Genomic DNA, 11,671 nt, shown 5'->3' with positions numbered 1-11,671 from the left:
AGCAGTCAAAAAAACGCCGAGTGTTTTTTTTTTTACAAATCAGCCACTGTGCTGAGAGTAGTGATGGATGCAATCAGAGTGAATTGAATTAAAAGAATGAAGTTACAAATTCAATACTTTTTGGGACTAGTCAAAGTAAGCTGCATCTTTGGGTGGAGACATTATGAACTAAATCTGAAATCGTTGAAAGAGATTATATTCTTTAAGATTAAAGGGGTCAACAAACTATCCCCTCCATCTTTAATAACCAATCATGACAATGTTCAAAATCATCCATTGTATAGAGAAATGTATTCACTGACTGAGCAACTGAGCAGGGATGACGTGTGTGCAGGCGCAGCAGTTACCCGCTCAGCTCTTTTCTCTTCATCTGCAGTAATAAAAAAATCACCGTCCTGAAAACCCCAGAGTCCGAGCACGTTGTGATGATAATTTATGTTTTATTAACAAAGAATCAATCATTTTTATGTACAAATATAATACAGCATGATTAAAAAATAAGAGGAATATATATATTCCATGGGACAATTGCACTTTGAATGTCTTCCTTTGACGCTTCCGAAGCTGTCCTCTTCTCGTGCCGCTTCCTCTACTTGTCCGCTCGCACGAAGGAGGCGAAGACGCTGTCCTCTCTGTCAAGCAGGGCCTGGGGTGTGTCGTACTCCAGGATGATCCCCCGCTTCATCACAATGACCAGGTCGGCGTTCAGGATGGTGTGGACTCGATGCTGCGTGGCGGAGAAGAAGGGATCCATTACTGCACTGGGACAGCTCAGAGAGAAAGCTTCGAAGAAGTCAAACCGACTCACTGTCCTCTCTTTCAAAACTTGGATGCAGTGTTGTGATGATGCATAAATCAATGAGTTTGCAAATGGAAGATATAGAGTTAAAATAGCTGAATATTCTTTAATACAAACAATCGGCATTGGCAGATTCATGTTTTTTTTGGAAAACTTTTATGAGGACGAGAAAAACAAAACAAGTCGGGGACGTTCATTCATTCCTTCTTTCCTTCTGACCTAGTTTCCCCTCTTTGCTTCATAATCTTGCAGCAGAATAACTGCAACCATTTATGAGAAACACATTAGCAGAGCAGGATGAAAGTCAGCACTCTCGGGGCAGAAATGTATAGCCGCTATGTTGTAGGAATCCCTGAAGAGCTGCTGCAGTGTAAGAGGAGGAGGAAGAGGAGGAGGAGGAGGAGGAGGAAGAGGTACTCACTGCTATAGTTACTACTGTCCGGTCAGCAAAAGAGGTCATCACCACTTTCTGCAGGATGCTCTCCTGAGGGATGCAGAGCAAGAGAATGCTGTTTCAAACATGCACACGTTAGATTCCACTTTGCATAAAAATATGAGATTTTTATTAAGATTTAACTTAACGCTTGTAATGAAAAAACAAAACAAACAAAAACACACACACACACATATATTCTTCCTCCTGCCCTCTATCATGTTTATCTGTGTGCACTAAAAGCTGAACTGTGTTTCCTCCAGGGCTTTCCTGCTACGTTGTTGTAAGCTCAAAGTGGAGCTGTTTGTCAGTGAACATTCAAGAGAGGGATATCTGAATGTACAGAAACTCCCCTCAGGCTCTTATACGCACTTAGCTCTGCCTTCTTTTATTTCACCTTCTTTCGGCTTCGTGCGTACCCTCTCCAGCACTTCTGCTTGCTTCCAACTCTCCTCCTCGCTCTAAAATCCTCGGTCTGGGATTCCACGTCTGATCGTCTCCCTCTCTCCCTGCCACAGTAGTTCGTATTTATCAAGCGCAGTTCTTGTCAAAGACTATCCACATGTTTAGCTTGAGGTGACTGTTTAGGACTGAATGGCACATTATTCTGGAACTTCCTTTATTTGATCCCGCTCCTTAACACTTCTGTAAACGAGTTAGCTTCCTGGCATTGACCCTGCTTTTAAGCAGAGCCTTTCCATTGTCAGTAAGGTCTGGAGCGTTCCAGAGGCTTATTGTTAGCACCTTAACAATAAGCCCTAACTTATCGTATGTTTGGTATCAGTGCCCTGACCAAACTGTGTCCAGGCTTCAACCGCTTTATGGACCAGCACCACTACTCTCTGTCTCTGTAGACATTTAAAAATTTCAGTCGAATTTGAATTAGCTGATTTTCTAGCAGGATGTTCTCTATTGGTTGTCATCCTCTGATGTCCCGGCTTCTTCCAGTTTATGGGACGTTTGAGTCATGGTGTTATCTTGATTCTGGGCATCCTAAACATTTCCTTTTCTCTAAAGGTGACAGTCTGCGGCCAGATGGTTGAGGCTTACACACGGTTGGTTGGCTTTGGAAAAGATAAAGCAGACTAAGCTTCAGAGATGGCATTTCTAAATAAAATACCTAAAAATTGCTGAATGTTTATTGCTTAAAAGCCGGGATGTGTGCCAGGAAATCAGTCCGGTAAAAATATATATCCTTCCAGAATCATGACAGAAAGTTGTTGATGGGTACAAAACAGAACTGGGTGAGATGCGACTTGCTACTAAATCAAATATTAACAGTGGTTTATGCGCATATGTTTTGAGCCTGTACAGACCATTTTGACCCTGAGTTGGTTTAGAGAAAATACACATCCGATACAAATTTCAGCATCCATTTCTTGTTTGCAAAGTCGCTGCAGCTGAATGCAGAATTAACAAACTCAGCACCAACGAGAACAACTGGAAGGTTTCAGTAAAAGTCCAAAAATGAATATGGGATTCAGAATGAGGTGTAAACCTTTGACCAAATCTGTGGGTCTCAATAATTAATTATAGAAGTAAATATTTTTAATTTAAGATCATGTGAGACTCACTGTCATTAATTTCTCCTTGAAACATTTCAATCTGCCTCTTACACTTCATCGTATCTGGAGTTTTATCCCATAAACATCTTCGTTTGTCGTTATCTTTGCGCCGTCGCTGGCAGCTAAAATGCACCCAGGGAACTTTGTGAGCTCTCATTTCCGTCGCCCCACTCCTATCTCGGCTTTTCTCATTTCCTGCGCCTCCCTTCCTAAAACGCCTCGTCTCCATTTCATCGCCTCGAGATGTTTCTCTTGTTAGACGCGTACTGACCGTCGCCATGTCTATGGAGGCCGTGGCTTCGTCCATGATGAGGATGCTGCTCTTCCTCACGAAGGCTCTGGCCAGGCAGAAGAGCTGTCTCTGACCCTGGCTGAAGTTCTCTCCTCCCTCCGTCACCATGGCGTCTGAAAACAACAACCACAAACTTCATGAACGACAACCACAAAGTCGTCATAAAGGCTCGAATGTGGACTGAATACGGGAAAGCAGAAGAGAACTTTGAACTTTTGCTCTGTATTTTTTAACTTTATAATATGATGTTTATACTATTAGTAGGTTTTATAACAAATTTTTTACCATTGGAATCACAGTTAGTAACAAGGGACTAAGCTACAGTAATAAAAGATTGACCTAATATACAAAGCTTGAGATGTTGAAATCAGAATAACTTTTTTTTAATGTATTTGAACCTTTATGATGGAGAAATCCTAAACATAAGATCGACTGTATAATTGTCTCCATATGAACTGCTAATATAGCAGCTACTAGAATAATGTATTTTACTAGTTAACATTTTGTTTTTTGTTTTTGGAAAAAAGTGTTAAACTGACCAGATCCCAGTGAGTCCAATAAACATCTGTTCCCATGAGCACAGTGACAGGTATGCAACATTTATAAGTGGCCTTTTTGAAACTCTAAACTTGCTCAATAATTGAGGTGAAATTCTTAAGCTGATCCTCTGTCTGTTACATAGTAGCTGTAACTTGATAAATATTTCCCTCACAAGTTGCAATATTTATGGCTTCTCCTCCCCAGTACATTTTTATATACTGGTTCAAAATACAGAGAATGAATAAAAGTAAAAATTTGAAAAAGTAAAAAAACAAAAAACAAAACAGGAGACGTTAATTATTTCTGATGTTTTCTCACTTTCTTAGCTCCATGATCACCCATGAAGTGAACCTCAAACTGTTTATTATGCAACACAGGCACTGTACACACACTTTCCTTAAATCGTAGGGAAACTTAATTAAACCTTAAAGTCCCTGTCCACACACAAATGTCTTATTTAGCATCTGTCTTCAGTTTCCAGATGCCTGCTTTCATCAGTGCTACACTCTGCAAAAGAAAACAGGTTTCTGACTCTGACGTGGAAACATGCATCAGATGAGATTAGCATTAGTCAAACATTAGCAGCGCAGCTGCTCTTCTGTTTTCTTGAAAAACTGTGTAAAAAGTGCAGTAAAAACCTTCGTGTACAGCTTCATGCAGCGAGTTGATGTGTGTGCAGCAGCTTAACTGCTTTCACATACAAAAGCTTGCAAAAGTATTCATACCCCTTTGAAGCTTTGTCACATTTTGTCACATTAAAATGACACATTTCAACGTATTTAATGGACTTTTTTGACGTAGCGTAATACAAAGTAGTCCTTAATTGTGAAGACAAGGGAAACTGACAGAAATAGATTTTCTTTACAAATAAAAACACGAAAAGTGGGCGGGGTGTATTTGTATTCTGCCCTCCTGCCCTCTTTCTATCTTCTATTGGGTTGTGGACGAATGTGTTTTGTTTTTTTTGTCTCACTTTTCAGACACATTTTCCCTTCTTCATTACAAAACAGTTCAAAACTAAATCAGGATACATGGAGAGAGTCTGTTAACAAAAACATTTAAGCGTTGCCACATATTAGATCTGAGCTTTGACTAGGTCATTCTGCCACATTAATATGCCTTTATCTAAACCATTCTCGTTCAATTTCAGCTGTAAGTTAGGATCATTGTCCTGCTCCAACGTGACCCGGCGTACCCGTGTGTAGAGTAGAAAGTATGGCTTCTATGACTTTCATTTCTGGATTTAGTGAGTCTAGTTGTTGCATTTTGAAGTGCATGAATGAATTTGAATTTGACAATTATTACCAGATGTTAAAACAGCGACTGAATACAAATATATGCAAAACTTCTCAGAGCTTTACAAAGCAAATGTCATTTTTATTCCATTTTTACAAGGAAATATTTGTCACTTTCGATCAGAAAATGTCAATAAAATTACAATGTTGGCAATAAATAAATAAAAAATCATGCTGTATTAATACTTTGGCAAGCCGCAATAACATCTGATATGACTGAGTCTGCTGCAGGCGTCAGCTGTCACATCTGCCGTATAAAGACGTTCGGCTAAGTTAAAAATTTAATGCCTAAGTGACTTGATACGATCCTCGATCCTCGACTGGAGATACTCGATGACGGCACTCTGAACATGAACTCTGAGATTATTAATTAGTTGAAGCGCAGCTTATCCAACGGGTTTATCGTAAAGTGAATGCTGGCGTTTTGTTTTCCTCTTACCCAGACCTCCTGGCAAGGTTTTGACGACAGGCTTCAGCTGGGCGATCTCCAGAGCTTCCCACAGCATCTCATCCGTCGCTTTCATCTCTGGGTCCAGGTTGAACCTGCACACACGGGTCCACCAAGCGACATTTAGAGGCGCCGGTACTTTATAATATGTAAATAAACCTTTCTGGTAGTATTTTTGGAGTCAATATATGATTGTGAAATCTAAAATAAATGTCAGAGAGGCAGTGGAGATTTTGATTTTAAACTTCATCTGATATCAGGCTGTTCACACCAGAGACTAAAACCAAACTGTACCTTTTGCATTACGGCTGATCTGAATATCCAAAGCCGTAATTAATTCCCTGTCGTCTGTTTCCCAACATTAAAAGACTTTTATGGGGTGTACCACTGTGGTCTATAAATAAAAACCTCCTCTGAACGTTTCAGAGAAATGACCTCTTATCTATGAGCAGCTCTTCTCATGTTTCAGATAAGTGCGATTAATGGCTGGCGCAGTTTTCCCAAATGTTCTGGAAATGTCCTGCGTCCCTCTTCATTAACTACGATCCGATCTGAGCCTCGATTAACAAGTCTTCCTGTTGACAGAGGAGTTCGTCGTACCGGATGGTGCCGCTGAACAGGAAGGGGTCTTGAAGGATGATGGACAGCCGGGACCTGAGGGTCTGCAGAGGCAGCTTGGAGATGTCGATGTTGTCAATCACAACCCGCCCTGTGAAACAGGAAAAGCAAAGTTCCTGTTTCGCTTCTTTTTAAAACGCTTAAAGCAGCGCTGGAATATAGACAGATACATTTATTGGCTGTTAAATATGTAGAAAGCCCTTTAAGTTTGTCTTTTATCACAGAAGCATGATCTTATACTAAGCATCTTTGAAAATTAAGTTTCCATAGCAACAACTAGATGCTATATACATGTACCAATGTTTAGTATGGAGGAGGATCTGTAACGCTGCAGGTTTATTTCTAGAAAACCTTTTTACGTTTGTAGAACAATGTTGAACTATGTTGTATGTTTTTACAAAACAACAAACGAGGAACCCCTGGAGTGTCGGCATCGGGTGTTTTAGCAACCCAACAACCCAACATGTATTTATTTCTGCATCAAATAAATATTCTCAAATTAAATGATGAATTTTAAAAAAATGTTTTGCTTTGTGAAATGATGCTGCTGTAATAAAACGCTTGTTTATTTTAAGCATTTTTAAATGCATCCGCACCAGAACTACCAGCACGTTCTCTGCTCTCTATCTGCAGCTGCTTGTATTGAACTAATTCGCCAACAATTTTACCCTCAAACATGTCCACCATGCGGAAGAAGGCCAAGGAGAAAGACGATTTGCCGCTGCCAGTTCTCCCACAGATCCCCACCTGAAAGACATGAAATCGTAGCGGCATGAGAAACGCTCAGATCTGCAAAGCAGCTTCTGCAGGCAGAGGCTCTTCTCACCTTCTGACCAGGATGCACGTGTGCGTTGACATTTTTGAGCACAGGTTTTAGCGTTGTGTCGTAGCGCACGCTCAGATTCTGGATCTTTATCTCTCCTTGTCGAGGCCAACCGTCGGGCACCTGAGACACACCTGAGACGCAGAAACGTCACAGAAACGTTACCACAGCCTCGCTCAGCAAAATACCATCTCAGAATGAGAAGAACTTGAAGCATGTTACGCATAAACGTCAAAAAAGGCAATGAATAAAAAATAAGGTAAAAGAGGAAGTGGGTTGATTAGGGCTTGCAGAAAACGCTGTCTGCTCCACTCACTGAGGAGTCCCTCGTAATTCTCCGGTTCGGTTTTGAGCAGGCCATTAATCCTCTTGACTGAGCCAAGCTGCACCTCCATGTCTGCCAAGTTCCTCACCATCCAGTTCATGTAGTTGGACACCTGATACGAGAGGACAGGGAGGACGGTTACAGTATGTAGCGCCTCCAGTCTGGACGCACCACCGAGCAGAGAGACCCGACGACTAAGATTTTATGTCTGAAACATTGATGATTTTTAGAGCAGCTCATAACGTTTACCACATTACTTTTTTTTTTTTTTGATAGTAGTAAACTTCAGAGAGAAAAATATTGCAGTACATTTAAAAGAAAATGGAAGATATTGAGAAATCTGGGGGGGGGGGGGGGTTGTGGGGCAAAAAAGAAAAAAAAAACATGTTTGATCTAATTTCTAGTTAGTTAGGAAAAAAGAGGCTGATGCAAGCATGCTTCTGTAGTCACTTCCATGTTACAGTCAAAGATTCAAAGTTTTCGATTCAAATCCCAGTGTTTTGAAAGTAATCTAAAAATCATTCTAATTTTTTTTTTAAATATCTTTTTTTCTTTACAATCTTATATCAAATGTGCACTTGGCTACCTTTACTGAGTGCCTTTTGCTACCCTTAAACAAAAACCTAGAGCAACAAGCAGCCTTGAAGTAAACAGAGTGTGTAATTTAATCTCTGCTTAGCTAAAAGTTTCCTGTGAAGGTCTCAGAGAAAACATTACAAACAGCAACACGAGGACCTAGGAAAGCTGCAGACGAGTTAAATGAATTTAACAGATTTAAATATGTTGTGGAAGATTGTTTAGTCTATCATCTGGAAATTTAAAGAGTATAACTGGCAACCTGGAAGACGTGACAGTCCCTATTGATTAACCGCTAGGGCAAGGATTATAGAGATTTTTTTTTCCAGTTTATCTTTTATTTAGTGTGATCAGAGTACATGAGGCTGAAAAGAAATTTATGCAATATCTTTTCCTTTTTTTTTTTTTCAAATTTTCTTTCAACTTCATTCAATGTGCAATAATTAGTGCTGATCCATAACATACATTTCCTGTGACATTAAAGTTCAGGTTTGTAGAAATGTGGTTGATGAGGTGGTCTGATTCTTATTATGAAGAATACTGAGTTTACGTTTTTCTAAACCTTCACGATTATTACATGTTTTTATTAAACATGTTCAGTAAAAAGGAAACGTAGTATGAAATACCAATCATAATGGCTTTTAAAGAACTGATACCCATGGTTATGAACCTTGAGATGAAAAAGAAATGAGCTCCTTTTGGTAAAAATGTTCCAAGACATTTGGTACAGATTAAAAACATGCTCACCATGAGAGCGTATGTGAGTCCGAGCCCCACCAGGCCGGGGGGCAGCTGGTTGTACAGAGAGTTGGTGATTGAGGCCACAGCTGCCACCAGCACCACACAGGCTCCGACGTACTCCTGCAGACCACAGCAAGGAGACTCACTGAAGGACTGAATGTCATATATCACAGGTAAAGTGATTCACAAGAGTAGACTGGCTTATTGGCAGCAGCTGAGACATCGCACATGATGTGAAGACTGCCTTTTATGGTGATGAGTATTTCAGTAATTCAATAGAGAAAGCAGTTATCCTTCCATACTGGCATAAATGTGTGCCAGCACAGTGGCCAGCACCGCAGCAGAACTGATCTGAACGTCAAAGATCCAAACAGCAGATGGTTCATTACCATTCGGACCTCCAGCCAACGGTTGGCGGCCGTGAGGAAGAGCGAGGCGATGTTGTTGGCGTCGGTAAACTGCAGCAGTCTCTGTCTGAACCTGGGCTCGTATCTGCCGAGAGGGAAGATTTAATTTGTTCCACGACATCTTCAAAACTCTACCGGCTTCCCTGCAGGCAGCTTTCTCCTGCCTGACTGGATCAGAGTCAGAATTAAAAAGTAGGAAGGTCATTCTGAAGCAGGATGATGAAATTTAAGGGGTCTAACCCAGCAAACTGTAACACATGTTACTATGGTAGTTTTCGGTAAAAGAAAAGATTTCCAGCGTAATTCTTGGTGAGTAAAATGTAAGAAGCAAATAGATCTGCTGTTAGAAAAGTTGATAATTGATATTGACTGAATTGATTAGAACATAAGTCCAATTCACCAGCTGTGGAAGCTGTTCCAATACATCTGTATAGAGAAGCATGAGATCAGGTGACCTTATCGCTGTGTTTACTGCAACATTAAGTACATTTTGTAGCCCCATGCTGTAGCATAAGTAGCTATGTTTGATATAAAAAGAAACAAAAACAGTTCATTGTTGGGATGTGGAAAGTTAATGTTAGTTAAATTGTTCAGAAAATAAGTCAAACTCCGTTGCATGGCAGCTACTGCAAGCATGTGGCATGCTGAGGGGAGTGAAGCTTCATCAGTGCAGACAAAGCATCTGCATAGGATAGCGTGAGATTAAACAGCGTTACTATGGGTTCATTGCTCTGTTATTTTATAGACATTTGCAAACATTTTGTAACAGAGCAGCAAATGTGGGGGATATGTAACAATGGAACATTTTTAAATGTTTTTTAAGAATCACAGAGAGCTTAACTTAGCTGGAGATTCCCATTTCATTTGCTGCAATATCAGAAACATCAGAGGACAATGCTGAAGCGTCATTCACTCAAAGCTGAAATCAAGCAAGTCGCTCTGCACATGTAAACTTCAGTCATTCTACCATCTCTTTGCCAAAAATAAACACTTTTATATGTTATTTTCTCTAAGCTAGATCATTTGGGACTTGACAAATTCAGATTTTTTTTTTAAATTATATTTTGTTAAAAAAAAACACACACACACAAATGTAACTAAAATCCTGTGATAGCCATGTTGAGACAGTAGGTGGCAATAACAACATCAAATCCCAGACCAAAACCAAAGAAAGAAAATGAATTTGCCATATATTGACATCATTTACTGACCAAAGATAAACAATGACAAAGACTGTCTTAGTTTGGAGTGTCTATCCAAAGCAAGAAGAAGAATGTTTTAACTCTCCCTGCTGGTCAATATAATAAAAAATGTAAACATTCAGAATAGTGAGTGGTGATTAATCCTTTCTTATGAAGGCAGATAAAAGTATGAATCTGACACACTTTAGACATGCAGGTTTCTGCTTATATTTTGCATTAAAAATTAACATTTTTTAGGCTAGATTCAGAAAAAGGACGCATACAAAGCCGATTGAAGGTGAATGTGTTTTGATAGATTTTGCTTACTGTCATACCATCATGAAAAATGTAAAAACAGCTTCTGGAAACCCTACCAGAAAGTAAGTTATTATATCTTCAAGCTTTTCATTCAGGACTTTTTCTTATAGAATACCACCATGGCTAAAAAACGTATTTCTCTTATCTTTAATCGTCCCCCAAAAAAACAGCTTTCTGAAAATTCAGGTCAATTTTTACAGCATTTAACCTAAATCCCAGGCCCCACTTATCTCTGTCTTCCTTCAATTTTAGTATTATAGGTTACAAGCTCTTTTGTCTGCAGATCTGAGGGCAGAATGTCTGCATTTTACCTGAGAGCCCTTATCGTGCTGAGCCCCTCTACCGTCTCAGAGAAGTGGGAGAGTAAAGGGAGTTGTGTTGCATCCTCCAGCTGCTGCAGGTCCCTGACCAGCAGGCAAACAGGAGAAGGAAAATATCAATCACAGTTCAAATTGTGCTACTAAAGGGCATCATAAAGCCGCAATATTCCAAACCAGCTGACTCACCTTGAAGCCACTCGAAAGTATTTCTGGATGAAGTAGCAGGCGACAGCCAGCGGCAGCAGGGCGATGAGGAAAACGGGCGTCACATAAGAGATGACGCCCAGGGCGGAGAGACACAGCAGGGTGGAGCGGGACAGACACTCCAGGGTGGTGGGGATGTGCTGGTCGATCGTGTTTGTGTCCGTGGAAAACCGGTTGAGAATGCTGCCGAGCGGGGTCGTCTCAAACAGCCTCAGCAGGACAAAGGGGAAAGGAAATTAAATATGCAATTGTGATCAATGTAATAACTAATTATTATGAAATGGATCAGCTAACGTTGCACGTTATTATTCGATATGTTTTGTTTCCTCCGTTGAATTGAAATTGTTGAAATAAACCGGAATAAATTAAAATGATCGGTTACTGAGTGAATGTGTAACTAATCAATAGATCTATAAGTAAACTAAATTCACTGGTACAGAGATTAATTACAACAAATTATTATACTTTGGCTTTTAAAAAGACAAACAGGACAAAATTTATTCCATTTTGATTATATAGTTAATTTGAGGTTCAATCACTTAAAGCCCAAATATTAAATGATCAAACTCTGGTTGAATTGGAGTTAACGGGACTCAAATTTGCTTTCGCCTACAAACTTGATACATATTTTATCATAATTTAGCAAGAATAAACAAAGGAAACTGAGTTTTTTATTTTAATTAACTTATTACTTTAAATTATTACTGAACTGCAAGATGAAACTTGCTTACCGTAGTTTGAATTAAGTTAAATTGATTATGGCTTCCTTATTTCTTACTTACCCAC

General features: G+C 39.7%; 1 protein-coding gene across 4 annotated transcripts in view; it reads right to left on the bottom strand.

Moving 5' to 3' along the window:
- Positions 1–420: 420 nt before the first annotated feature.
- Positions 421–11,671, bottom strand: part of abcc8 (ATP-binding cassette, sub-family C (CFTR/MRP), member 8) — a 65,494-nt gene continuing 54,243 nt past the window's right edge. For all 4 annotated transcript variants that reach the window (XM_015034077.1, XM_015034076.1, XM_015034079.1 and 1 more), the window contains 12 exons: positions 10,868–11,095; positions 10,673–10,765; positions 8,845–8,947; positions 8,462–8,575; positions 7,130–7,250; positions 6,817–6,947; positions 6,659–6,737; positions 5,973–6,081; positions 5,364–5,467; positions 3,069–3,202; positions 1,221–1,283; positions 421–727 (listed from right to left, as the gene is read on the bottom strand). In XM_015034077.1, the coding sequence (XP_014889563.1) occupies positions 590–727; positions 1,221–1,283; positions 3,069–3,202; positions 5,364–5,467; positions 5,973–6,081; positions 6,659–6,737; positions 6,817–6,947; positions 7,130–7,250; positions 8,462–8,575; positions 8,845–8,947; positions 10,673–10,765; positions 10,868–11,095 (1,417 nt within the window). In that variant the 3' untranslated portion in view covers positions 421–589. The remainder of the gene's footprint in view (positions 728–1,220; positions 1,284–3,068; positions 3,203–5,363; positions 5,468–5,972; positions 6,082–6,658; positions 6,738–6,816; positions 6,948–7,129; positions 7,251–8,461; positions 8,576–8,844; positions 8,948–10,672; positions 10,766–10,867; positions 11,096–11,671) is intronic.

The sequence above is a fragment of the Poecilia latipinna genome, unplaced genomic scaffold, assembly GCF_001443285.1.
Source record: "Poecilia latipinna isolate Pla-1442-1.1 unplaced genomic scaffold, P_latipinna-1.0 Scaffold287, whole genome shotgun sequence".
Classification (NCBI taxonomy): domain Eukaryota; kingdom Metazoa; phylum Chordata; class Actinopteri; order Cyprinodontiformes; family Poeciliidae; genus Poecilia; species Poecilia latipinna.
The sequence above is the reverse complement of the archived record's forward strand: the minus strand, read 5'-3'. Positions and strand labels throughout refer to the sequence as shown.